Consider the following 27,217-nt stretch of genomic DNA (forward strand, 5'->3'; position numbering starts at 1 on the left):
AAAGTCAATAAAAGTCCTCTTAAGCTCATCTAATAATTTTCTTTTTTAGATGGGGAAGCCAAAGAAGAAAAGAGAAAGGGAAAAGAAGGAAGACAAAGGTGGACGAGTCTCTATCTCACTCCTATGCGTCTGTCACTGATTAAAGTTGGTAAGTATTTGTAAATGAAGGTTAGTATTGTAACACTCTTCTAGTTTAAAATAAGTGTTGTTTTAGTTACATATAATTAACTGTTTTAGATTTTAATTATAAATTACTTTTTATATATTGAGTTTAGATATTTGAAAATGATATGGATAGTTTTGTCTTGAAAAGTATTTTATAGTATATTTTTACTATATTTTATCAATATATTAAAAAATAATCAGAGTTGTATTTTAAAAACTATGTTGATATTTAAAATGATAGAGTATTTATTTTGGACAGGAGGGATTAACATATTGGGAGTTTGGAATTTCGGTCGGAGGAGATAAATCATAAATGTAACTTGGGGTCTTGGGGATCAGGCAATCTCGATCCATTATGGCGGACCCCACAAGTCAGCCAGCCCCATGCCCCCATCGAGCAGGGAAAAAATAGAGGGGTGCAAAAAAAAAAAGAAACGAAACAAGAGTGAAATCAGAAGCAGCCGCCGCTCAAACCCCTAAACCCTAGCCACCGTACCTCCATCCCCTACTTCCTCGGCGGCGGCTGGCGGCCACCAGTAGCAGAGGAGGAGAAGCGTGGAGGGGGAGATGCCGCTGGGGCAGCGCGCGGGGGACAAAAGCGACTCTCGCTACTGCGGGGTCGAGGTGCTCGACTTCCCCGCCGGCGACGGCCTCCCCGCCGTCCTCTCCCACTCCCTCTCCTCCGCGTTCGACTTCGTCCTCGCCCCACTGGTGAGTACTCTACTGCTCTGCTACAGCCGGCCGCCTGCTCGCCCCATCCCCTGCTCAGTCCGACGTGCTCTGCTCCGCGCTGCAGGTTGACCCTGCGTACCGGCCCTCGTCCGGCGCCGTGCTGCCGGTGGCTGCGTCGGACCTTGTCCTCAGCCCGTCCCAGTGGAGCACCCACGTCGTCGGGAAGCTCAGCGAGTGGATCGATTTGGACGCGGAGGACGAGCAGCTCCGGCTGGACTCGGAGCTTACGCTGAAGCAGGAGATCGCGTGGGCGTCTCATCTCTCGCTGCAGGTTCAGTGTTCTCATTGCACTGTTCATATTCATTCACCCGTTAGTCTAACACCAACCAATGGTTGTTACACATCAGCGATACGTTTTTGAATCATGGAATGTTACAATGTTCTTTCCGAATTTGGTTTATACGATGTGGAAGACATAATTGGGTAATACACGTGGGCAATTGCCTTCAGGGTTTCAAAACACATTGTAAAAGACAAAAGTTTCTCCGACCTTGGCCGGGAGTGGGTAATCGGGTATCCAGCCACTGGTCGGGTCAAATTTCATATCTCTTCCATATTTTGAACAGTTTTCAACTTCCAAGGTCATGCCACTGGAATTTCTAGTTGCTGATGGTAACCTGCAGCCTGTGGGTTACCACCGGGATTTTGGAACCCTGATTGCCATAGCATAAGAATTCTCCTCTGATTGTTTCTGGTGAATCTTCTCAGTCTGTCATTATCTCGCAAGCACTAGAAACAAAGATAGTTCCAATCCAGTACAAAATCTTAGGATTTTGATGGTAGTTGGCAAATTTGTAAGCTTGGCCATCTCATGCAGCATTTTCCTTTTTGAAGAAAATTTGAATTTTGGCGCATATCCTTGCAGGCATGCGTTCTTCCTACCCCCAGGAGATCTTCTTGTGGCAACTATGCTAGAGTTGTGAATCAAATTTTGCAAGGCCTGACCAATATGCAGGTATTGTCCTCCATCTCTCATTCCACATTCCGTTCGTTTTATCTATGTTCTAGATATGTTTATATCTGGATAATTTTTTTTAAAAAATATTCTTCTTTCTCAAGTTGTGGCTTAGGTTACCTCTGGAGAAGTCTGAGCCAATGGATGATGATCATGATAAAGTAAAGAATAACAACCACATGGTAATCTTTTGATCATCTTGAGTTGCCTGGAACATTACGCAAAATGCTGTTAAGTAAAAGTATGCGAACATTCCACATAAGACTCATGTTTATGTGTTTTCTTAAGTTGCAGAGTGAAATGGTAGACTCGTGGGAATTGTGGAATACATTCAGATTGTTATGTGATCATAGTAGTCAACTATATGTGGCGCTTGATATTTCGTAAGTGTCATACTTTCCTATACCAAGTGCATTATTCCAAGTGAATATGCCACATATATATTTTTGATCTATAATGCCATAGTTTTGGTATTCGTTACAAAGGTTGGCTATTCACTTGTCAGGAGCACACTGCCATCAGCGAACTCACTAGGGCGGTGGTTTGGGGAGCCTGTAAGGGTTGCTATTCTTCAAACAAATGTAATCATAAAATTTATTAATTTAATGAATTCATGTTGATATGCCTATGCTGTAAGGAGATGAGAACATAATCCTCCATATTTTGATCACCATTTGATTTTGCCTCACAGGTTTTTCTAACAAACGCCAAAGGCTATCCTTGTTTGTCAAAGCGGCATCAGAATCTGCTAACTGGATTTTTTAATCATTCTGTTCAGGTTTGTTATTTTGTACGCAGTTACACTTATTCTTGTTTAATCTTCCTTTCTTCATAGCTTTTCAAGGGAATGATCCAATGTACATGTTTTTATTTTTCAACTTTCCTTTTTCAACATATACCATTTAAATTTCTGAGGTAATTGTGGTGGACATCCTTCCCGAGTTCTTTTATTTTGGTTTTTATTTAGGTAATAATTTCTGGGAGATCAAATCACAATGTTTCCCGGGTAGTTGAAGGAGTTCTCTCAGGTGATGAAAACCACACTGAAGGTTAGTCATGCAAACTTCAAGACATATTAGCCTGTTATGTTCTTTAACCACACATGATCATTCATAAACAAAGTGAGTTAACCATTTATATTGTTGTGGCATGGGCCTTGGCCTGGGGCCACCACAAGCACGGCAGTAACATCAGTCGGCAAGTAATCATGTGAGATTAGATTAGTATTAGCTAGGTTGGTTTGTTAGGAAAGAGATAAGTTAGATTGATTCGGTTAGTGTCAATTAGTTTATTTCCTTTAAATTAGATATTGTTGCTTAGGCGCCAAGTAGACCATCCCTATAAAAGGGTTGGCCGTGTAACATCAAAGACAAGCAAGAAGAAACCTAAAGAGCAGTCAGAGCCTTCAGAGAGAGGACGACTAGCTGGTTTCTCCTGTTATCCTCTATCCCTAGCCAATCCATATCATTTGGTATCAGAGACCTCTGATCCTGCGCCTACTCGCCCACCACAGCCATGGCGCCTTGCCTCCACGAGATGCACTATACCGAATTTCCGATGCAGCACTATGCCGATTGGTCCTTCAGTGAGGAAGGAACGGTGCAAGACGTGATGGACCTCAACCTCGATGATTTTTTTCTTCCGTGAGGAGCAGCCGATGGAGGACGGCACCCACGACGTCTAGCCCTTCGAGCGTGAGAAAGGTTGCCTCTTGTTGATCTGCGCGCCTGCTCCGCCGACCGGCGTCGGCCTCCTGCATGCCTGCTTCGCCGATGCTGTCTGCCCTGCGCCGCCGCTCCTCCAACCGACGCCGCCCACTCCGAACTCGAGCGGATCCACCGGATCCGGCCTCCTACTCGCCGCTGGACCGCCCGGGTTTCCACTGTCGAAAACTCCACCGCCGCGCGCCTAACTGCAAGCGCTCATCTGCTCGCCGCGCCGGATCTCCCAGTCCTGTCCTCCTCGAGTCCGGCGGGCCCGACATCCCCTGCTTGGATCCGCTGGCCTGCTAGCCTCAGCGGGATCTTCGGGCCGCCTCTCCAACCTCTCCGCGCGTCGGCGCCCCTCGATGCTCCACCCCTACCGGATCTCCCGCCTCGGCCATGTCCAGCGGCGAGCTGCTCCGCCCTGCCGGATCTTCCGGCCTCAGCCGCAGCAGCGCTGGTCGTTGCTCCGCCACGGGCCGTCGCTCATACCGGCGTCATCTCCCGTCTTTGCCGGATCTCCACCAAACCCACCCGTCGCTGCTCGCCCGCCTTCCCGCCGCCGCCCGCACAACCCCGCCTGGATCCATCCAGTCCGCGCATCTTTGCACCGGATCTGGCCTCCAGTCCGCCTGCACATTCTGACCGTGGCTGCCTCAGCTCGTCTCGACGCTGAATTCACCGCTCCTCCGCCTCCAACCCCGGCCCTACCCTCAGCCTCGTACGGCCACCCACCCATCGCAGCGCCCGCCTGCTCGACTTTGCCCAGCGCCGCCCACTCACTCTGCCGGATTCAGCCGCCGGTGCTGCCTCCTGATCCGCCTCCCTCTGCCAAGCCTCTCCTCTACGCCACGTAGCCCCGTGGGTTGTGCATTAACCGTTGTGAACCGCATCGCTTCCTTCATCGTCGTGCACAACACGAAACACCGCCACGTCGCAGAAGGTCTCCGCAAGTTCCGTCAAGCGCCCCGCTGGTCGCCTCTCCTTCCTCACGGCCACGTCTTCGAATTTCGGCGACCTTCCTCCGCTGCTGCTGCACCTTCCACGGAGAACAGCCTTGCTCACCTTCTTCAATGATGCGGCAGAGGCAACATCATCGCACAACATGTGCTGCTCTCTTCACCACCATCGGGCAACGGTAACCTTCTTCGGCAGCCTGCTGAGCATGCACAAGAATCGTCGCATCCATCGCCGCCTTCGGTCCTGCAACACCAAGAGATCGGGCCACCACCACAGCTCGAGGACGAGCTGTCTTGGAGGGGTGGTGTAATGTTATGGGTTAGGCTTTGGGCCTGAGATATAGTTTATTAGCTAGTTATGGGTTGGAATTACTGTTCAGCACAGTGGCAGGGAATACTGTAACAGGCGTTCGGGATAAGAAGAGGGAGCAGATTAGATTAGTTTGAGATAAGATTTGTCAGTTTAGGTTGTTAGGGCTGGCTCCTACATAAAGGAGGGCGTATCGGCCATTGTAATCAAGCAAGAAAAAACCCTAAACGCAGTCAGAGCCTCTAGAGAGAGGGCGACTAGCTGGTTTCTCCTGCTATCCCATCTATCCCTAGCCAATCTATATCAATATACATAATAAAGTTGTCACTGGTCACTTACTCGCTTTACATTTTAAGTAAGTTTAGTGCTGTAGTCAACTCTGGGAAAAAAAAAACACAAGACTTATAAACTTCAAATGTTGAAATCTACGCCCTCTCCTCCTTCATTATGATAGACACATGGACTTTACTGTCCCATGTATGAGCTAATCGCCTGATTTTTTAGGCCCATTGTAAACATACTTTCATTTTTTAGTATATGACTTAGCAATTGCCTAAATTTGACTTAGCATTGACCTAAACTATTTCTTTAGATACCCCAGTTAGACATGTGTTGAGCCCATACCTGGATTACACTGCGTACCTGTATCGGAGAATGGATCCACTTCCGGAGCAGGAATGCTTTGAGGTACCCATTCTAGCAACCCTTCCATGGCCCATGGTTTAACTGTTTGACTGTGATATTCGTTGACCTTGTGTTATTTGCTTCGTTCAGATCAATTACAGGGATTTTTTGCAATCTCCTCTCCAGGTAATTGCTGTTTTATTTGCTCTTCAGTTCATATTACCTAAAACAGTTATCACTACTTCCCCTAATATTATTATTGGCGATTTCAATTTTGCTGAAATTTCGCTGAAATTTCGCAAAAAAAAACCAGCTGTTCTAGCCACCAATGGAAAACAGCTGTTCAAGAAGTTCGGTAAAAATTGTAGAATGTCCCATAATAGAGCAAACCAAATCCCTAGCTTGGCATCTCCCACACGTAAAGGATGCCCATGGTTCAAATCCCATGCTCAGCCAACTTTTTCGAAATTTACTTTCGCTGACAGGTGGGCCTAACGTCAAGGAAGAGAAAATTGAAACGGACGGCTTGAGGTTTGAACCCATGACCTCATCCTCGTGCGGGTACAGCTTTGCAAATAGGCTAAAATCATTCATATGTTGTGGCAGATATTGCTCTCTTTATCCTACTTCAAAGTTAAAAAAATCAAATATGTTCAATCCATTTGTCTCGAATTTGGAACAAAATTTCCAAATTTGCAAATTCCGGTTATTCCACTAACATCTGAGAAAAAAAAAAACAAACTTGAATTGAAATCCTTGACCCCCATTATCGTGCGCTCTTCGCTTTCTCATGAACCATGACTTCCCTTTTGGTGCAGCCTCTAATGGACAATTTGGAAGCTCAGACTTATGAGACATTTGAGAAAGACGCCGTGAAGTATACTCAAGTTTGTGCTATATGATGTGAATCTGCCTTTTTATATTATAAGTTCTGGACAAGCTCCTTTTTTCAATTTTATTCTCCTTAATTTATTGTGAACACAAATCTGGATTTTGAATTAAATTCCCTGGCTATCTATTTTCACCTTGTCCTTTCATTTCGTTTTAGCAAACTATTGCCTGTTTTCTGGTTTTTGGTACCAGTAATTGCCACCATGAAATACTGGTTTACTTGCACAAGCTGATGAACCTGGTTTGGCAAAAGAAAACAAACATCAAATGATCAAAATGTTATCCTTTTTTCTCTTGGGATTTCCTCCATTTCTGCTTGTTAGAAACTCTAATACGGGTATTGATTTTTTTGTTGATTCTTTGTTTTACATCTTGTGAACAGTATCAAAGAGCAATTGCTAAGGCCTTGGTTGATAGGGTCTCAGATGATGCAATCGCCAGAACCAGGACGGTAAGATGGAGTGTTGATCTTTGAATTCTTTCAAAAATCGATGCTTGTAAACCATACTTCCATAAGACTTCTGATGGTGCAAAATTTAAGAGATGAATTAACTATGAATCTCTTTGAACTAAGATTAGTAGAGGCTTTATGTTTTGTTGAGCTGGCATTAATTCATATGTTTTTTCTGCATTACCCCCTGTACGGTTCTAGAGTCTAGACCATGAACAGTTGAACGTTTTAATGACTCTTTTCTGCCTTTTCATTTCCTACGTTTTGTAACTGAAGCTATTCCCTGCATCATTGAGCTTCATTTATTATTTTGTTACCTCTTGAGCCTAATTATCTAACTTCCTTCACTGTTCAACAAGAGAAGGTGCTGATGGTTGTTGGAGCAGGCCGAGGACCTCTAGTAAGAGCATCATTGCAGGTCAATGTCATTTCTCTTGAACTTGTGCTTAAGACTACAACTGCAATGCCCTTTTGGGGGAAAAAAATACAACTGTAGCACAAGTCATTTTTTATTTCTGTTTGTTTTCTATGGAGCTAAATAAGCTTTGACGTTCAATGCAGGCTGCTGAAGAAACAGGCCGCAAATTAAAAGTATATGCTGTCGAGAAAAATCCTAACGCTGTTATTACTCTTCATGTGAGTGATCGATTGATCGTGTCATCTCTTATTTCTCCAGTCAATTCCTTTATATGGGAACTAAAGCTTGGCAATGCAATAATCACTAATGCAATTCTTTTTACATACCATTCAATTGGTACTCTCCTGTTGCTTCTTGTATATGTATAGACAAATATTTTGATCTGATTTATTTTGGGGGCTGGAACAGAGCTTGATCAAATTGGAGGGGTGGGAAAGCTTGGTTACTATAATATCTAGTGACATGCGGTGCTGGGATGCCCCTGAAAAAGCAGATATTTTGGTACGCTATTTTTTTTTGGAAAATGGTCTCGTTAAGTATTTCCAACACTGTTATATTTAGAAATCTATTGCATACATACATGAATCAGGTCAGTGAGTTGCTTGGGTCCTTCGGTGACAATGAACTATCTCCTGAGTGTCTAGATGGTGCCCAGCGATTCTTGAAGCCAGATGGGATTTCTATTCCTTCTTCGTACTGGACCTTTTCTTATACATATCTTTCCTTAATTCCTGGTATCCAACATATACTTAATATCATTTGATTGTTTGCTTGTGGTTCTTTGCAGATACACCAGTTTCATCCAACCAATAACAGCATCAAAACTACACAACGATGTAGGTATCTCTACCATTTCAGTTATAGTTGTGGCATTTCTATGGAAATTTAAGTGACTTGTTTTCTGCAGATTAAAGCACACAAAGATATTGCTCATTTTGAAACTGCATATGTTGTCAAACTACACCGCGTAGCGACACTTGCACCTCTACAACCGGTGGGAGATTAGAATTTCTGCTGGGCACACAAAGATACCTTGCCATTTTTCATGAGCTATCTGTACCATGAATTTTGCTGACCACCTTGGCATCTGTAGGTTTTTACTTTCACACATCCAAACTACTCACCAAATGCTAGCAACCAAAGGTATACCAAATTGCAATTCAAAATGCTACCAGATACAGGGTCATGCCTTGTGCACGGTATGCAACTATACTTGTGTTTGAGCTATTCATACAAGCTAAAGCAGCTACACTAGTTGTTCCCTCACTAAAGCTAGTTGTCCCCATCATTTTTGGCAGGATTTGCTGGATATTTTGACTCTATTCTATACAAAGATGTTCATCTCGGAATTGAGCCAAATACAGCTACACCAAACATGTTTAGCTGGTAACTGGCAACCTGTTTTTTACAAGCTGACAATAAAATTTCTCAAACCATGTATCAATTGTATTTTGATGACCATACATTGTCAGGTTCCCGATCTTCTTCCCGTTGAGAAAACCCATCTACGTGCGGTCAGGCTCTCCTATGGAAGTGCACTTCTGGCGGTGCTGTGCTCCCACAAAGGTAGTAGCATGGCTTCTGATCTGGCTGTTAATTCTTAGTGTAGGAATTTCAGTTGTTGCATCATCATCTTCCCCGTTACTGCAGGTGTGGTACGAATGGACTGTTACGACGCCAACCCCATCACCAATCCATAACAGCAATGGCCGGTCGTATTGGGTTGGTCTGTGAGTTATCAAGATCATTCTTTGTTTTGTATTTTGAGAGACAACAGAGGCTAGGTTCTATTACATGTTTTAGTTCGAGTTGACTGGATGCTACTGGCCTGGAAGATCCTCCAGTTGAGATGGTGATCATAGGAACAAATTTTGTATACTTGTATTTCGACGGCCTTTTTGAGTTTCTGCTTTCATCAGATCGTGGATTGGCTAGTGTTAGGGACTTTGGTGTTTGACTTACAATTTTTGACCATGTTCTTTTGTATCTCATCATTTTTGAAAGCGGAACATGGACGTGAGCAGATGTTCTGAACATATTAACAGCATTTGATAAGTTCTGCCACAATCAGATTCTAAGTGGTGAATTTGCTTAAGATAGTGCACCGCCTCCTTTTCCATTTCCGCGCAAAGCAAGTGGCTAGTTGGTGATCAACTAAGGCTTTGTTTGTTTGTTTTTTTTTTTTCTATCAGAAGTCAGAAGCTAGAATAAATAGGATAATGTAGAATTAGCTTTTAAAAAAGTTAGAAGTCTGCTTACGAGGAAAATAAATTAAAGTTAAGAAGTTTTTCTAAGAAAATATGTGCTAAGAAACTAAAAATTATTATATAAGTCAATAGCCTATTTTAAAAGGTAGCTTTTCAGATAAACTAAAAATATAGTTTTTAAGAAAACAGAAAAGTTCAAAAGCAGAAACTCAAACAAACTCAAACAAATAGGGTCTAATTCTGTTACTCACTAAGGAAGATGTATGGGTCCTAAGTCTGTTATCTACCCGCACGTGTCAACGTCTAAATGGTGACCACAAAATAATACTATAGTTGCGATGGTGATAAAAAAAAGAGAGAATATCCGTGGTTAAGAATTATAATAAAGTGATGATGGCTAGCAAGATAAGAAACCAAAATGTCACCAGAGCTATGGAAAGACTAAGATGGAACAGTTATATCGATAATGACAGAAAAAGATTAGCTAAATAAAGATGAAAATTTAGCTAACAGAAAAATCGATTAATTGATGAAAGAATATAGAAACTCTTTCTCAATATAGATGAACTTGAGAGGAGACTTGAGACTCGATGGATTTGTCCAGCGGAAGCAAAGAGTAAAGCTAGTATAAACTCTCCGACAAGGCTTTTTCCCCTTTCTACAGTAAAGGCGTCCGCAACAGCGATTTCCAATATGGCGTCGATTCCATCGGCCCTTGCCTCTAGTGGCCTCTTGGGGCATTGGAGTAGGAGGGGTTCGGAGGGATCGACACCCTGTGTAGGTAGTAGAGTAGTAGGAGCTATATATTTGATAGATAAGGTTATAGTTTCGGATGGTGTTGTCCGACACGATGACACCGGTTCGGCTTTTGTTTGTCAAGGTTGCCCATGGTGGAGTTGGCGTAGTCGGCATGCTCTCTGGTGACAACTTTGACTCGTATGTATTGGTGTGTCGGTTGTTTGTATATGTATTGCGATTAGGGAGGCATGTTGTTTTCCCCCTTTTTGGTTCCCTTGTGTTTTCGAGTCTCTGAACCTGTCTTTGGCAACTGCGGGGTTATCTTCTGGACCTCCAATTTTGGTTCTGAGGTTCGTGGTGACTGGGATGTCTATCCTCTACTAAGTGCGGTGAGGGAGGTACTGATGTGCTTTTACAGCGTTAGATGTGTCCCGATAGAGGCTTCGAGGCACTGGTTTTGTTGTCGATTCAAAGTTTGGGCTTCCTCGATAGATTCGGTAGGAGGACTTGATCCAGTCACTGGTCTATGGTGTTGTGTTGTGGTTCACCGGGATCGAAAAGGAAGAAAAGGGCCTGCAAGGACTTTGTTGTAATATTTAACTTTCAGGACCCTGACTGTAACTGGGGAAGTAATGTGCTGAGGAAAAAAAAAGGAGTAAAGCTAGTCAATCGCAGAAGAAGAAGAAAACCCGGCGTGGGCCGTCCTGATGTCTGGCGTCTGGGCCAGCGTTGGTCCCACATGTCAGCCACTGTTACCGTTTAAGACCATGGAAGGTTCAGCGAGCGCGTAACTGGCAGGAAGGTTCCCGAAGCATCTGGAACAAGCCCCGAGAAAGCAGAAGACGAGTCAGAATTGGAGTGCACGCCACGCGGACCATCCCCCTCCAAATCAATCTCCCTCGCACTGCGTGCGCGTGCCTCGCCCGGAGATCTCGGCAGCAACCGATCCATCCGTCGTCCGTCGGGGGAGGTAGAGTGGGAGATATGGATGAGCCGGCGACGGCGGAGAAGGCGTCGTCGTACAGGTACTGGGTGCGGGAGGCCACCGGCGACGCCGCGCCGCTCCCCGTCCCCCGCAAGCTCGACCCCGCCGCCGCCGCCGCCGCCAACGGCAATGGCAACCCGCCGCCCCTCGGATCCGTCTGGAATCAGGTCGGCTCATTTCAACGCCCTATGCTTCCATATCTCAATGTTAGATTGGTGAGGAATCCTGTACTTGCACTGTAACGGACTGACAAAAAGGATACAGATTTACGATGCCTTGTGTCTCCACAACGCTCACCAGTCCGTGAGTTCTGATAGGGAGCTGATGAATACTAGATCGGTAGAACGAGCTGCTCGTCTGATCTGTAGCTGAAGTCGCTTGCCATTAGGTATTGTTGATCTGCTAGCTGGGCGTGTGGCTATGACCCACAAAATCTGATCTTTGGGACAGTGTCCATGAGCAAACTACTAGTTTAGAGTCACCCTTTCGTCTTCAGTGATATCCATGAGTTTCCTCAGCAAGTAGCTTCCATGAGTTTCCTTAGCAAGTAGCTTCCATGAGTTTCCTCAGCAAGTAGCCCGGCGTGTGGCTATGACCCACAAAATCTGATCTTTGGGACAGTGTCCATGCGCAAACTACTAGTTTAGAGTCACCCTTCCGTCTTCAGTGATATCCTCGAGTTTCCTCAGCAAGTAGCTTCCCGTCTATGGATCTTCTTCGCTGCGAATCTGTTGCTTGTTTTGCAAAAGATTTATCTAACTAGTAGGGCAGTGATTTGATAGTTTGAACTAGTGGGGCAATACTAGTTCTTTTGATTCCAAATGATTTGACACAACTTTAACTTACCCCGCATTTTGGCTGATTTATCTTCACGCTGATGAGAATAATCTCATGATATCACTCATAGCTTGTAATATATATAAGGTGGTAGGGAGAAATTTGGTAAGAACCTCATAGCACCGGAGTCATAACTAAATGTCTAAATGTCCTTGCATAGATTTGCTTGAGTTGCTGAACCTTCCTGTTGGTTATGAATTGTTCACCTTTATCTTTTCTGGCTACACTGCCACACTTCTGAAGTGCTAAATTACGGTTTACTGATGTGTTGTTTGCACTTTGCAGGCTGGAACCTGGGAGGAAAAGAACCTCAACTCATGGGCTAATAGTAGGATAAAGGTGCAGTTGTTTACTGGCCAACTGTTGGCAAAATTCTTATATAAAGTAGCACAATGATGCATCCATTCGTCAATATTTCTCTGATATTTATTTGCTGATCTGTACTACAGGATTTGCTGGGTTCCATAGATTCATTGGAATTCCCCACAGGGAAGGCATCCATTGATGATGTGTCCAAATGCTCAGGCGATGTAAGTATTATGTTTGACAGAACCATTCAATTCTATAAATCCATTACTACTTTCTGCCACAAGGAAATATCCCTCTAATTATTTTTGTTTAGTCCTTGTAAATTTCACTGTACGCTTGATGCAATTGAGATCGCCTGTCACTTGAGCAATGCTGGCAATTTCTGCCTTGAAGTTTCTCCAAAGAAATGTAACTCTCTCGCAATATGGTGCCGCCTGTCAATTTCCTCTAACCCACCCTGATAGTTGAATTTCACTTGTACTCAAGCATACAATCATTTTATTATTAGAATACTTTGAAGTTAACTTGGAAATCCATGATTGTGCATTAGCTGTCTTCCACTAAAATACTTGAACAAACCTGTATTTTAACTCCCTGTTGGGAACCTGTGCTTGATTTATCTAAATAAATATGATCGCACAGTGTAGGATTACTTGGAACTTTGCCTCATATTTCCTATCAGGAATTCAGATGCATTTTGTATAGCTCAATGTCGGTTCCTCCACCTGGGCTACCCAAGAAACAAATGCATGGTGCCTTCCTAAGCCTCTTTTTACCTTCTGTAGTTAGTGTCTATTCTTCCTTGTGTTGGTTGTACCCTACAATTATGACAGCCAAGTTTCAGCCATTTTTTTACATGCTTGAGAAATCTATCTTTTCGCTTAAAGAACAATGCGATTAAACAACTTGTGAAAGATTAAAAAAATCCTTCAGATAATTCACTAATAGCAACTAACAATGAAGTAACTTCAAGTATATGAAGCACAAATTTAACCATTGGAAACACTAATAGCCTTATTTCTGACACATGCCTAATAATTGATCCCATCTGCTATCCTAGTACACATTTTGTGAATCAATGTATAGATGTCCCGGATCATTTCTTGCTTGATTATTTTCTTTATACTTCATTCGCTGGTTACAGTATACTTTGGCTACTTGTATATTTTCTCTACCATACTGTTTGATCTGTAATATTGGATGGAATCTGCTGTGATTACTTGATAACCAATTTTCTTTTACATAAGTATTTCTTTATCTTTCAATTTAACATCTGGAATTCTGAATATATGTCCTTTGTTGCTTGGCAGGCATTTCAGGTCATGGTCCGTAATAAGAAAAGAGTTGGGTATAATTATGAACTGAGCTTGAAATTCCGAGGTAAAACACCATATCACGTCAAAGTTAACAACATTCACTCAGATTCACTCCTTAGTCATTGTACTGCAGTGTAACTCACGGTAATGCTTATTAGGTGAATGGTTAATTAAAGAAGAAAACAAGAAGGTCAAAGGCCATTTAGACATTCCTGAGTTTTCATTTGGCGAGCTTGTAGACTTGGAGGTAAAGCTACTATCGTATACGAGATCTGTACCACTGTATCTAATATAATACTAGCTGGCATCACATACTCTTTTTTTTTTGCCTCTGATTTCAGTTACAAGTAAGGTTCAGCGATGACAAGGGCCTCGCATCCGACGACAAAGCACGGATTTGCAAGGATTTGAAGTCCTTCCTTACACCTATTCAGGAGAAACTGCGCATGTTTGAAGAAGAGCTCAAAGGTAGATAGCGACGACCAGCAAGAGTCGGCAGTGCTAGGCAAAATTAACTGGCGCTGCTTTCTCAGCGTTAGCGTCATTCGTGAAAGACCATCTGTGCTAGATAACTAAGCATATCGAAACTATAGGTCGCCTTGTGAGTGTGTATTGTGTAATCTTCTACAGTCATCACATGTCCTTGGATGACTGAGAATGCATGTGCACTAATGTTATGAACTCGTCGAGACGAACACAAATGGTTGAAAGAATCTCATGATTCTCCCTTCTTTTCACGGACTGGGAAACAGATACTCAATTTAAAGTGAGTAAACATAATTCCATAATCCATCTGTGGAAAGCTGTATTCAACGATAAGGAAATCTACAATATTTCTATGTGAAAAAAATGGAGTATATGTATGCATAATTAAACCAGTGTTCGATTGGAGAGTAGTTGCCGAAGATGTTGGGTATTTGTTGCATCACGGCGAAGTTTCAGTAAATTTACGTCTGATGTACAGTGATAATCGATAAACTGCAACTGAATCTAATCGGAAGTGCCAACAAATTTAACAATTCAGGCACACCATCGCAAGATGTAGCTTACTCTGTAGCTACTTGTTAGTCTTTCTTTTTGGCTCAGAAATCCCTTCCTAAATTCAGGATGTAAATAGGTATTCCATCCAGTTGAAAATAAATATCCTCTTGGAACTGTAAAGTCAAGCAATTTTGACTGTGATATACATATCTATACCATAGTAGATTTAACTCAAAAAGATCCTCATAATACTATAGCTTTATTAAGTTCCAATATATTACGGTATAAATTGGTATTTAAAGTCATATTTTAGAGAGACTCTCAATATCCAAAATGATCTGGAGGAGCTAAGTAGAGCCCAAACTGGGATTGGAATCCTCCTCTACAACAAATTTGGCACACCTTTGTTTGTACTCATCTCATGCATGATGCATGCACATTCATTTCACCCTAACCATCACCACATCTCTCGCCATCTACCAATCTCCATCACCACACCTCCCTTTCCTCACAGCTTCCTCCCATCAACCCTTGCCACACATGAACCCTAGTTTCTTCATAGTTCTTGCATGTGTGGTGAGCAGGGGCGGAGGAGAGGCTAGTGAGGGCACAATCCCGTTTAAATTCTTGTTTTTCAGTGAACTTTAGGATGTATTTGGTTCAGGATACGGTGTGATGGGAGGAAGCGATCCATGTTTTTATGGTGTTTAGTTCAAGGGCAGTAGAGATAGGATCATCCTTTCTAAAGAATATTCTCTCAATATGCTAGATAAAGCTATCCCTCCAAATTGGTGGGACGAAGTCATCCACCTTTGCTAATTATGCTTATTAGTAAAATAATTAGTGATATTAGTATGTTTGTATTACTTATTAGTATATATTACTATAAGATTAGAATTTTTAATGGTTAATGTGCTAATTAGTGATAATTAATAAGCTAATTAGAGTATGATTATGGTCAATTAGCATATTTTATTGTTAATTAGTAATGACTATAGCAAGAGTAACATTAATATGCATTAGTGCATGTTGATTGGTGTATTATTAATGATTATTATTTAAAATTAAAAAATACAATTAGTTGATGATTCTTGTCTCTATCCGTCCTCGTCCCTCCAACTAAACAAAAAGAGGTTCATCCCATCCATCCAACCAAACAAAAAATAGGATCATCCTATCCCTAAAAATAGGAAAAAATAGGATCATCCTATCCCTAAAAACAGGGATTACCCTATCCCATCCTACTTTGTCTCACAACCAAACACAACCTTAATGGAGTGAAGACTTTTTTTCGTAAAATTATAAAGTCCTAATCACTAGTATGCCCCCGCTCAATATTTGGACTAGATCGCCCCTGGTGGTGAGTGACACGACATGTTTGGATTCTCCTATGTCCAATCTCACTATTATACCCCTAACTAATGTGTGCTTGCATGATTGACCAAGAATGCAAGGAGTGAAGGAGGTTCACTGCGTACTTTTCCAGCAGCAAGTGAGCAAGTCTGCCTGGATTGGCATCTCATGAGAGGCAGACACCTGTCTCCTGGGAGTGATTAATTTAGGCGAAGATCCGGATCTAGTTGCATGATTAGTCTTCCAAAGTACCGTGCTTATCTAGCAGGTGAAGAATTTGGACAGGCAAGGCAAGCTCAGTTACTTGTCTCATCCTCCATGCTAACTTCGACCTTGTCGTCACCATGTTGTAGTGGCAAAATGAACCTTCCTTCCTTTTGCACATGGTTGTCAAAAGTGTTTTTTTTTTTTTTTTTGGAGTGATGACGATCTGGTGATGCTGATATCATCATGACAGGGTCAATTCGATAAAATAGTGGTATGTAATCAGTTAGTGCAAATATTCTTGTTTGTCGCAACCCGTGCGCTGAATTCCAATGTCTCATCAAAAACCAATCGCAGTATGGTTTATAAAATAAATTTCAGAAAACAACATGTGATACACTATAAATTTTAGCTATTTGCACTTAATCCTGAGTTTTATGTACATAAGGTGATTATAGAAACTAGTACTCCTATTATACATTTTATCCGGCCTAATAATTTGTCAGTCTGGCCTAATAGTCCGAAACGTATATGCATACGTGTATGGCTAATAGGCTACAGTCTTTCTTTACGAGAAACAAGACAAGGGAGGGGCCAAGGTGGAGCACGATTCAAGTGTCAGTTTCAGTAGCTCTGTCGTTTAGTGGAGCTGCATCTACCAATACTGAGTCCATGTTGGTGGGGCCCAGGACGGAAGCAGCCAATCAGGTGGAGCCAACTGTGCAATGGTACTGTTCATACTAATACTGTATTGATTCACTGTTCACGTGATGCTGGAGCACTATATTTTTCTATCTATTTAGAATCCAATGACTCAAAACAAAGAAGTCACCGCGAAATCAAGGGATTCTCGTCACAAATCACAACATCTTGGCATCCTGATCTAAATAATGTCCTTACGTAAGAGGTTGCTCAGATTCAGTCAGTCTCTCAATTTAACTGTTTGTTTATTCATTAACCCCTGATCTAAATAACGTCCTTACGCAAGCGAGCGACGACTTCGTTTGCTTCCGCCTTAATTTCCTGGGGTAATAATGCACTGTATCGGGTCAAGCTAGTGATTTTTTATTACTTCTTTCTTATTATCTATCCAGGTGATACCAACCCTACTACTGCAAGTTTACCTCTCCTAATCTTATATGAGGTATAACTTGATGTGGCAATAAGATATATGTGAAGATCTCTAATTTGGCAACCAAAAAATTGCTCAAATGGTTGGTGTGGTGAGCCTTGTTATTTTGGAATGTCGTGCTGTGTTCCCAAAATTAGAAGTAAGCAAAGAGAGACAAGATAGCTAAAGCAAAATAAAACACGTGCAAGTTATTAACTCCTCAGAGGGGGCGGGGGGGGGGGGGAGAGAGAGAGAGAGAGAGAGAGAGAGAGAGAGAGAGAGAGAGAGAATCAACCATCCAAGATGGTACACAGAAAAGGACTAATATAGTAGCAGGCCACCAATCATTTTTTCAATAGAGATAGGAGTATATTAAAGCCAGAGAGAGAGACAGTCTGGTTAGGAGAGGAGAGAGAGTGGGAGGATTGGCATCTGCTTGGTTCTGAATCTCTTAGCAAGTAGGCAACTAATCTTCTCGAGTTCTTGATTGTCAGGTGGAGTTGGATTTCCCATCAGCATTCCCATGAATTATTTGCTTTCTCTGCTTTATCCTAAGAATCGCAGTCCTAGACTCCTAGTTGAGTTCTTCTTCTCTGAGAAATCTACTTGTGTTTTTGTTTTCTTCTCTCCCATATTTTGGAAGATCTTCCCCTTCTCTGCTTTTCTTACTGGGCATTTTTTGAATGAATTTTCATGATTTTTTAGTGGAGTCTGGAACTACTTGAAGAGACAAAAACTTACGGCCTTCATGTTTTGATTGGTGTGGTGTTTCCTTGAAACCATCCATCACACAGATACAGATTGCAGGGCACATCTGACAATTTTTCTTTCCCAAGCCGTGAGCTTGGCTTCTAATCAGAAGCTTGCTATGCGCTGCTTCATTCTCTGCTGTTCAGGCATAGCTAGTCTAGTAATTAAAGATCAGGCTACTGTTACATCTAAAAAAAGGCTATTGTTGAGGGGTCCAAATCATATGTTCCTCTTCTTTTATCCAGTTCAGTGTTAAGTTACTCTTGTTAGCATATGAGTTTAAGTTGATCCAAGTTATTAGCTCTTTTGTCAAACTAATCCAGGTTAACGTATTTCTATTTGGGTTTTTTAGATTTATGTTATTATAAATATCACAGTTTTGAAATATGTCACCACACTTTTGGTATTCGGAAAGATGCAATTATAAATCTCTTGAAATTAGATATATGCTATTACGAATCTTGTAAAATTGAATCCATACCGTTACGAATCTCTTGAAATTAGATCCATATCATTACAAATCTCCTAAAATTGGACCATACCATTACAAAATGTGCCTCGAGGCTAAGGTAATGACATGGATCCAATTTCATTAGATTTGTAATGGCATCTTTCTAAATACCGAAAGTATAGTAGAATATTTCAAAACAGTGATATTTATGAAGGCATAAATCTAAAAAACCCTAAGTATTTTTGGGCATAAACAAAGTCCATTTGACAAGACTTGAGTCCTGTATCCCTATTTCTGGACTTCATTTTTTTGGATCAATTCTGGTATTGGAATTACATGATTTGATAGGGATTGGAATAAAATTTCACTTCCTAGACTACAATATTTGATAGGTCTTGGAACTACATGTTCTTACTCAGATATTCACTATGCAGGCTTGTAGTAAGCAGTCTTTGTCATTCAGTGGTGAATGACCAAGACATCAACGAGCTGAAGGCGCCATGAGCACACAGAGTGTTGTTGCTGTGAAGCAATTCCCTGGTCCTGACAGAATGACTCACACATGCACTGCTCCACAGCCTTCAGCTCATCAGCTGTTCAATGCTAAATCTGATCACTGTGGTTCAACAAATGATCCTCAATCCTCAAACATTAAGACAGAGATTATCCGTTGGTCGAGTCTGCCAAAAATCCCTCCGTTTGAGCTTCAGAAATTCGGTCCTGACTATAATCCTGAAAACCCAGTTTCTCGCGTCTTGCAAGCCAAATTATCGGATCCAATGTCATCTAGTTCTTCCACATTCTGCACAAGTATGTACTCCTCGTTTCCAACAAACTCCGGATCATGCCGGCAAACCAGCGCTTTGCCTTTCCTGCCTCATCCTCCCAAATATGAGCAGCAACAGATTTCAGCTGGGCAGTCATCCAGCTCTTCTTCACTGCTCTTTGGTGCTGAGCTCAGCAGTGGTGGTCAGGATGATGCTGAACATTCAGCTGATCTCAAGGACTCTCTTAACCTTTCTGGAAATGCTTCAGAAGGTAGTTTCCATGGAGAAAACAATGCCATGGCTTTCAGCGAGCAGATGGAGTTTCAGTTCTTGTCTGAACAGCTCAGAATCGCCATCACCGACAATGGAGAGAGCCCTCGATTAGATGTGAGCACATTAGTTCCATCACTGATCGTACTCAGCACTTACAAAAGTTTGCAGTGTTCAGTCTTTTTCTCGTGCCTAGATTGAGGTTCTAACTAGTCCCTTCACTGCAACTTGTTCTTTATTAGGACATATACGACAGATCACCGCAACTCCCTTCTTGTCCAGCATTGTCTTACTCTGAACAAGAGGACATGAGGAGCGCAGGATCTCCTGTTAAAGTTCAGCTAAGTTCATCTCGAGCTGCATCATGTAACAAGCCAAGACTGAGGTGGACACAGGAGCTCCATGAGCGTTTTGTGGAGGCTGTGAACAAGCTTGAAGGGCCAGAAAGTAGGGTGATTGTTCTAGTTCAGTTCAAATAAATTCGCTATTTTTAAAATTCAAATCATTCTTAACGTTATCATCTGCACAATATCTTGTAGAGGCAACTCCTAAGGGTGTGTTGAAGCTTATGAACGCAGAAGGCTTGACCATCTATCATGTAAAGAGCCATTTGCAGGTACTCGTCTGGAATTTCTTTCAGTGCATAGTCAATTAGTCTCCTGTTTCTCCTATAAACACTCATCATTTCTGATGCTTTGTTCATCCTTTTTGTCGGAAAATGCAGAAATATCGATCTGCCAAGTGTCTTCCAGACACAAAAGAAGGTAAGACAATTAATATAGAGATGAAATTTTTGAGAAATTTTCGAGAACGTAAGTAGTAATTCAAGTCTATAGCTTTAAGTGCTGGTAATTGCTATATGTTGTAAAGTTCTCCTTCTGATGAAGTTATCGGTTCTGTTGCATGCTCAATCAAGACAAGAAGTCCTCTTCAGAAGATAAGAAAGCTAAATCAGCACCTCACGGAAATGATGCTGGCAAAAAGAAGTGAGCGTCTCCCCCTCTTAGATTTCCTTTCTCTGTTTGCATTGGCATGAGTGCATGATGAGCGTAGAGTCATTAACACGCTACGGTGCGTCAAAAGTCCAAAACTGCATAAATTCACATTGCTTCTCGTTTCTTAGGAGTTTACAAGTGGCAGAAGCTCTTCGGATGCAAATGGAGGTTCAGAAACAACTTCATGAACAATTAGAGGTAAGTATCAGATACTTGGGATCATTGTTTTTTGGGTACAATGGTGGATGTTTGAGGTGGTATTGTATCATGCTTTGTTGCATGTTTTAATCTTCTTTAGAAGTATTTTATAATTTATGATTCATCTGCGCTGTTATGTTTGACAAATATTAGAAGATGTCAGTATTGTTCAGCATTGTTCCTGGTAAATTCAGACAACTTGCTTACCAGCAACCTTTGCGTTGCTACCTCTGATAAATTTGTTCTTGGTCATCAGGTGCAAAGGCAACTACAGCTGCGGATAGAAGAACATGCAAGATATCTGCAGAAGATATTAGAACAACAACAGAAAGCAAGAAACTCCTTATTCACTACGACAAGTTCAACAGGAGGAGAATTTCCTGAATCCAAAGAGAAAACTGAGACGAAAGCAGACATCTCTTCAGCTCCATCGTCAAAGCGCAAAACTTCAGATACTGACAACTCGCAAGTGGATAACAAAAAAGCAAAGCCTCAGGTTAATCTTGAGAAGGACTCACCACGTTCATAGCCGCGATAAACACGGTGATTGGCTGAATGTTTGGCTTCTTTTACCTTGTAGAATGGTAGCACTTTAGCCTCAATGCTGTTCTCTCTTGTATGACCGCTAGTAACTGAAATAGAATTTAAGCCATTGTATATGATTAACTTTGAGAGAGAGAGAGAGAGTTGGTAGTTTCAACGGTCCCCCGCATGATCCCGCGAATTTGTCGCAAGGTAACCAGGCAAGCGAGTAGGGTGTTTTGAACAGTAAACAGTACTACCCTTTTTCCTTCTCAAACAACGCGTTTGATTTCCTTCCTAAGAATCGGCTCTTTGCAAGGTGGCCCTTCGTATTACACACCAAAAAAAAAAAAAAAACTTCTAGATCAAAAGCGTTTGCAGAAAAACAGCGTGGCACAGCGCTGAGTATACAATGATTCATCTAATGATATTGGCAGAATAATATCAAACGTATAAGAAAATTCTTGAAGAGAATCTCAATCTTTCAGGATACAATGATCAATCATGTTGCAAGGATGTTTTTAAGACCATCTCTAACTATATTCTTTTCATTTCGTTTTTTTCTCAATTCCCCTCCCTATTCATATTCTCTTTATTTTTTCTCATCTACAACAACTTCCTTTCGAAAGGATTCGTGAAAGTAAAGAAGAAAGAATCTTATCCTGAAAGGAATGACTTTAAAAATACTTTCATGACAAAACCGTAAAAAGAAACCGTTGGAACACTGAAGAAAACGAAAATTCCTTCGTGAAAGAATTTTGGTCCCTGACAGGAACCCCTTAGAGATGATCTTACAACACACGAACACAAAATTTGATTGCTCTTACAAGAATCGTAATTGGTATTAGAGTTTGTGCTCCAGAACAGCTATCATCATTTCGCCAGTGACTAGTGTTGAACTGTTTGTTGATCAACAAGTTGCAGCTCAAACAACATGCAGTTATCACCTTTTTTATGGCTTTCCTTTCCTGGCATTGGATCCACTGCTCTCGTTGCTCTTCTTGATGAACCCTGTTACAACCTTCTTTGCCTTTGACCACTGCTTTTCCGACTCTGCGTTTCTCATGAATGGGCAAACTTCACCGATAGTAATCTTTGGGATCACCCGGACCTTTTGTGTCTTATTGTTCTCCTTACATTCCCCAGTGGCATGGCCTGCTGACCCATCTGTAATGCCAGAAGATGGCATTCCCATGGAACTCAGCAACTTCTGCTCAGACAAGAGCTGAGTTGTGGCTTCCAACGATTTTGAAGATTTCCCACTTTCGGTATCATTTGCAAGTACCGGTGGTGCTAGATTGGTGTTAGGCAACACTTGTGATATACTGAAAGATGTGCTCCCCATGCCCCCTACAAGATCTCTCCAGGCAGATTTCTGAGTCCACAACGACCCTTTTTTAGGTCCAGTAGAAACCATATTTTGTGCATTTTCACTTTTGGTAGAAGAACTTGTTAGAGCCACAACACCATGAGGATCCACGGAGCTTTTATCTCTGGGGAGTGCTAAAGAGAACTCATATGTTACTTTTCCTGTCAAACCTGGAGACTTTTGTTGATTTTGGCTGACTTCTGGTACAGCAGGCAAAGACTTAAATGTGCTTCTCGTGTCTGGAATCACTGACACAGGTTCTAGTTTCCTTTTTCTAGGTTCAGATGAAGCCTCAGATCTCTGCCTCTTTTTTGGCAGGGAAGGCTCTTCAAATCTTGGGCACTTTCTGGACTGTGAGTCCTGAAAATAAATGAAATTACGCCTATCATGTTTATAGATATAACTGCACATAAATTTGTAAATCATATCAAGTTGCTCAAATAAGTACATGCAATATTCTCACCCTATTCACTGCCTGCTTTTCTGTTTCTACTTGTACTACTGATTTATTGGACTTCCGCGGAACGATATTAATCACTAGGTCATCATCAAAATCTTCATCCGAAGGCTCTTCTGTTTCTTCCATTTGCAGATCATCCAAACCTTCCTCAGGCACCTCTTCTGTTTGTTCCATTTGTATGTCATTTACAGCATCAGAGGGTTCCATGGTGTCAATATGAACATCACATTTGTCCATTTCCAATTAATCAAAGTGCTCATTCTTCTCCTCAAAAAGCTTGTTCATCACAGAATTCATAATGTCCCGTTCCTTCTCATATGCAGCAGCATTAATAACAGAAACATATTTATTATTGACTGCCTCAGGAGGTCCACAGTGCTCCTCACAGTCACAGAAATGAATCGGATAAGAAGGGACTTCAATATGTCGGAAACTGTATTTGTGCTTTCCTGTGCCTTTAAAAGGAAAAGCTTTCACCTGTAAAGTAGATCGATGATTAAGGAGAATGCATGTATATCAATTTGTTGGCATATTGAATAACCATTTCAACAGGAAATGGATGGCTATCACCTTGATCTATATATTGCACAATACAGTCACCAGATTTGTTTATGTTGTATGTAACTAAATACTTTCTCTTAAAATTTTGGTTACAATCCTGGTCCAAAGATTTCAATAAGGTTCTTACCTACCTACAGGCCATATTGAACATGTAATTTTTCAGGAATACCCACTCTTATAAGTTAGGAACACCTAGATTGTCACATACCTGAAAAAGGAAAAAGAACACTGATAGAGAATCAGTTCAAACTTCACACCCTATAAAACGATACATATACCATAATGTACCACCTATATGACCTTTGTAAGTATGGCTGCTAATGTGCTTTAAAAATTGTGCCTTTTCACTCTTGGAAGAGCATAGACTTAGAAGCACTACTCAGCAATCAAATGTAATATAGAAAAGCTTAGTGTAGATGAGCAATTCAAAGATCAAATCTATGTTGGGGGCTGACTAAAGAACTGTACGGCGCAAAAGCCTCATATTTACTGGGAGCATGTGATAAGTTTGTCTCACATAAGTTCCAAAGACCTCTACTACAAGTCTACAACACAAGCAACTGCTCACCTTCCTCAGTTTCGGGAAGTAGAAGTTAATCTTACCCTCCAAAGCAGCCTTCTCTGGCTTCAGCTTCCCCTGCTTCTCCACACTATCTTTCACCACAGCTTCCTGTGCCGCCGCCACAGCAGCCGCAGCATCCTGATCTCATTCTCGCTTCAGGTGAGCGAGGTAGTGCTCCTTGGCCTTCTCCAGCCTAAGCTTCCCTCCTTTCCATTTACACCCATTGTACTGCACACAAACATCATAAGCTCAGACAGTCTCAGGGCAACGGCAACAACAAACAAGTACCGGAGACCATAATCTCCCATTAATTATGCTTTGCTACATTCATTTAAATTCACACAAAAAAATGAAATTGAAATTGTGTATCCATCTCTACTACTAAGACACTTAGATGAACATACAGAAACTGCAGAACCTACTACTACTAATTGCGAGTATTTAAGTAGACAGGTGACAGGGAAAGGAAGGGGGAGGGGGGCGGGTGAGTACTGTGGAGAAGAGATTCGCGAGAGCCTTATCGGAGGGGCAGTGGAAGTCTACGTAGGCGAAGCTGCGGCCGTTGGTGCGCACGAACTCGACGCCGGCGACGCGCCCGACGGAGGCGAACACGGCCTCCAGGTCGGCCGCGCTCACGCCCTCCGCAAGCCCGCCCACGAAGATCCGCACGACAGCGCCCACGCTGCCTCCTCCTCCTCCTCCTCCCTCCCCGTCCGCCGCCGCCATGAGAAGGGTTTTCTTTCTTGCGGTGGCTGGCGAAGCGAGCGCGCGGGGGAGACGGGTGCGAGACGGGATGGAAGGTCCGGAAGTGGGACGACGAGGGGGCTGTAAGATTCGTGCGGAACCAGTACCGACGGCATGTAGCACCCACAGGCCGCGGGATGGAAGGCCAAGGCCTGAAGGTGGCCGTTTAGGGAGACTATAGAGTGGCGCGCGTTGCTGCGCCTGTATTGAATTTATGTCTTAGAGGTATGACAATAGCAAGAAAAAATAGAAGCGAAGTGCTTATTAGATGGTGAGGGAACATGTAAAGGGTATAGGTTAATGATTGTAGTTGACATATTGATGGTGCATTAGTAAAGTTTTTAATAGTAGTTAATGGATTTTGTTTCCATAGTTTAGAAAGGAAAGTACATAGTAGTTGTATATAGTAGTATAGTGCATAGTAGTTGGTCTCAGGTAGTATTATCTGTACAGCAAGATACTATATTTACATATTGAGGTTGGAGATACATGGAAGGTAGGTGTTAGGTAAACAGCTGGTACTCATTTAGTGGCAACACTTAAGATCTAAAAGAAAAGGTAAGAGGGCAGTAGTTAGCTTTTTTTTTTTTTGGTATTTGGACGAACCTGAAAAGGAAATGCATGTGTATGTTCATTGGTGAAGGTCTTACCGTATTAGAAGTTTAGTTGGTAATAGTTTAGTCTTTGAAGAGCAATTTCCTTGCAGCATGTTTTTTACTGTGAAGTATATTGAGTTTGAGTGAATAAGATGATTCATCATTTTTACAGAGATTAGAAATATTGAGCGAAAAACCGTAGCAGGAAAGAATTTTAACCTGATTATGTTTTTTGGATCAGATGAGTCTGGGTCTTGTTCAGTGAGGTGCCGTTTAGACGATTCTTTTACATCCGTTGCTAAAGCCTGTATAGTGCAAAGAAATGTTGGTTTGTTATGTTCTGTTTTCTGCGATGTTATATTAGAGGGAACAGCTGTATGTCCATAGCTTGAGATATATGAAAATAGGAGAATCCAAAATATATGTCTTCTTCTATTTGTTCAGAACTGCAAGAACGACATAGCTGCATGCTCTTTTGCAAAATATTGATTGACTGGAAACCATGAAGCATTGTTCTTTCTGCGATGTTATATTGGAGGGAACAATTGTATGTCCATAGCTTGAGATATATGAGTTGCAAGACAGGAGAATCCAAAATATATGGCTTCTTTTATTTGCTTCAGAACTGCTAGAACGACATAGCTGCATGCTCTTTTGCAAAATATTAATTGACTGGAAGCCATGACACATTTATCTTGCCAGTTTGTATGTATCTATACTTTCATATTTATATGTACATTTTTTTCTTTTTTTTTTTGTCTGTGTGTAGTACTTGTCATTGCATTTTGTGCATCCTGGTAGCCTGGTCGCACATATAAAATAGAAACGGGTGTTGTAGCAGGTTCTGTTCCAAATAAGGAGGAGATGAGAAGCTATGTGAGTATACCTTTATTTTTACTTTTTTTAAGCTATGTAGAAGAATGCAAGAAGGAAAACAATTATTAATGGTCGAACTTACCAATTTCTATGTTAGTGTTTCTTCAAATGGTGATATCATATTGATCTGTGCATTTATACATGTCCAAATATGCCATTAGAAATATATATATATATTTTATAACATAGAACAATTAAGAGTGATTTTGTAAGGCATATGTTGGAGTTTAGTAGGAGAAATCATAGGATTAGAGGCATTTGTGATTCTTAGATATTAGGATCGAGGAAAAATATATTATTGATTTATGTTAGAGGGTACAAATCATATAAAGAATTTGATAGTGTGTAAAATGTAATCATATCATAGTTAGATTGGTAATAGCTGGTACGTTTATTGGATACATGTGTTTGGATATATGGTGTATGAATAGTAGTTAGCGGTATCTATCAACTATTAAGGTAAACCGTAAATTCTAAAATGGAAAATTCTATACACACATAACATATATATATAGATGAGATTGGAGTAAACATATATGTATTTGGACATATGCTATATGAATAGTGCTCAGCAGCATATTTTTTGTTAGTAAACATGGAAAGCTCAAATGGCTTAATTTGTTAAACCATTACAGGAATTGTATTAGCAGAAATAGTTTCAATGAAGCACATTGTACTTTGGCTATGGACAATAATCAACACATTGATCATTTAAGAAAGATCCACCATTACAGGAATTGTATTAACAGAAACAGTTTCAGTGAAGCACATTGTACCTTGGCTATGGACAATAATCTGCACATTTATCATTAAAAAAAGGTCCACTATTACAGGAATTGTATTAGCA

General features: G+C 41.5%; 3 protein-coding genes and 1 pseudogene across 8 annotated transcripts; 3 read left to right on the forward strand and 1 right to left on the reverse strand.

Moving 5' to 3' along the window:
• Positions 1-582: 582 nt before the first annotated feature.
• Positions 583-9,244, forward strand: LOC133922690 (protein arginine N-methyltransferase 5-like). 4 transcript variants are annotated; one of them, XM_062368126.1, is made up of 22 exons: positions 583-876; positions 962-1,168; positions 1,763-1,852; positions 1,957-2,034; positions 2,141-2,235; positions 2,358-2,433; positions 2,544-2,630; positions 2,820-2,901; positions 5,426-5,511; positions 5,599-5,634; positions 6,267-6,335; positions 6,722-6,790; positions 7,155-7,208; positions 7,352-7,426; positions 7,617-7,709; positions 7,798-7,901; positions 7,996-8,044; positions 8,116-8,202; positions 8,302-8,407; positions 8,507-8,594; positions 8,681-8,774; positions 8,859-9,244. In XM_062368126.1, exons 1-22 carry the CDS (start codon positions 733-735, stop codon positions 8,940-8,942), a joined length of 1,953 nt encoding a protein of 650 aa, XP_062224110.1. In that variant the 5' UTR covers positions 583-732; the 3' UTR covers positions 8,943-9,244. The 4 variants fall into 4 exon arrangements, with proteins under 4 accessions (XP_062224110.1, XP_062224108.1, XP_062224111.1 ...); XM_062368124.1 differs by having other exon boundaries at positions 584-876; positions 5,417-5,511; XM_062368125.1 differs by having other exon boundaries at positions 585-876; positions 2,147-2,235; positions 5,417-5,511.
• Positions 9,245-10,946: 1,702 nt separating this feature from the next.
• Positions 10,947-14,337, forward strand: LOC133922691 (uncharacterized). Its single transcript, XM_062368128.1, has 6 exons — positions 10,947-11,305; positions 12,261-12,314; positions 12,425-12,505; positions 13,595-13,664; positions 13,759-13,847; positions 13,942-14,337. Exons 1-6 carry the CDS (start codon positions 11,138-11,140, stop codon positions 14,074-14,076), a joined length of 597 nt encoding a protein of 198 aa, XP_062224112.1. The 5' UTR covers positions 10,947-11,137; the 3' UTR covers positions 14,077-14,337.
• Positions 14,338-17,524: 3,187 nt separating this feature from the next.
• Positions 17,525-21,352, forward strand: LOC133922692 (protein PHOSPHATE STARVATION RESPONSE 3-like). 3 transcript variants are annotated; one of them, XM_062368131.1, is made up of 8 exons: positions 17,525-17,826; positions 18,885-19,604; positions 19,730-19,934; positions 20,027-20,103; positions 20,212-20,251; positions 20,404-20,473; positions 20,611-20,680; positions 20,937-21,352. In XM_062368131.1, the coding sequence occupies exons 2-8, from the start codon at positions 18,951-18,953 to the stop codon at positions 21,207-21,209; spliced, it is 1,389 nt and encodes a 462-aa protein (XP_062224115.1). In that variant the 5' UTR covers positions 17,525-17,826; positions 18,885-18,950; the 3' UTR covers positions 21,210-21,352. The 3 variants fall into 3 exon arrangements, with proteins under 3 accessions (XP_062224115.1, XP_062224114.1, XP_062224113.1); XM_062368130.1 differs by having other exon boundaries at positions 17,525-17,707; XM_062368129.1 differs by having other exon boundaries at positions 17,526-17,743.
• Positions 21,353-21,993: 641 nt separating this feature from the next.
• On the reverse strand, positions 21,994-24,993 carry LOC133922694 (protein REPRESSOR OF SILENCING 3-like; annotated as a pseudogene).
• Positions 24,994-27,217: the final 2,224 nt, after the last annotated feature.

Source organism: Phragmites australis, chromosome 6, assembly GCF_958298935.1.
Source record: "Phragmites australis chromosome 6, lpPhrAust1.1, whole genome shotgun sequence".
In the NCBI taxonomy this organism is placed as follows: domain Eukaryota; kingdom Viridiplantae; phylum Streptophyta; class Magnoliopsida; order Poales; family Poaceae; genus Phragmites; species Phragmites australis.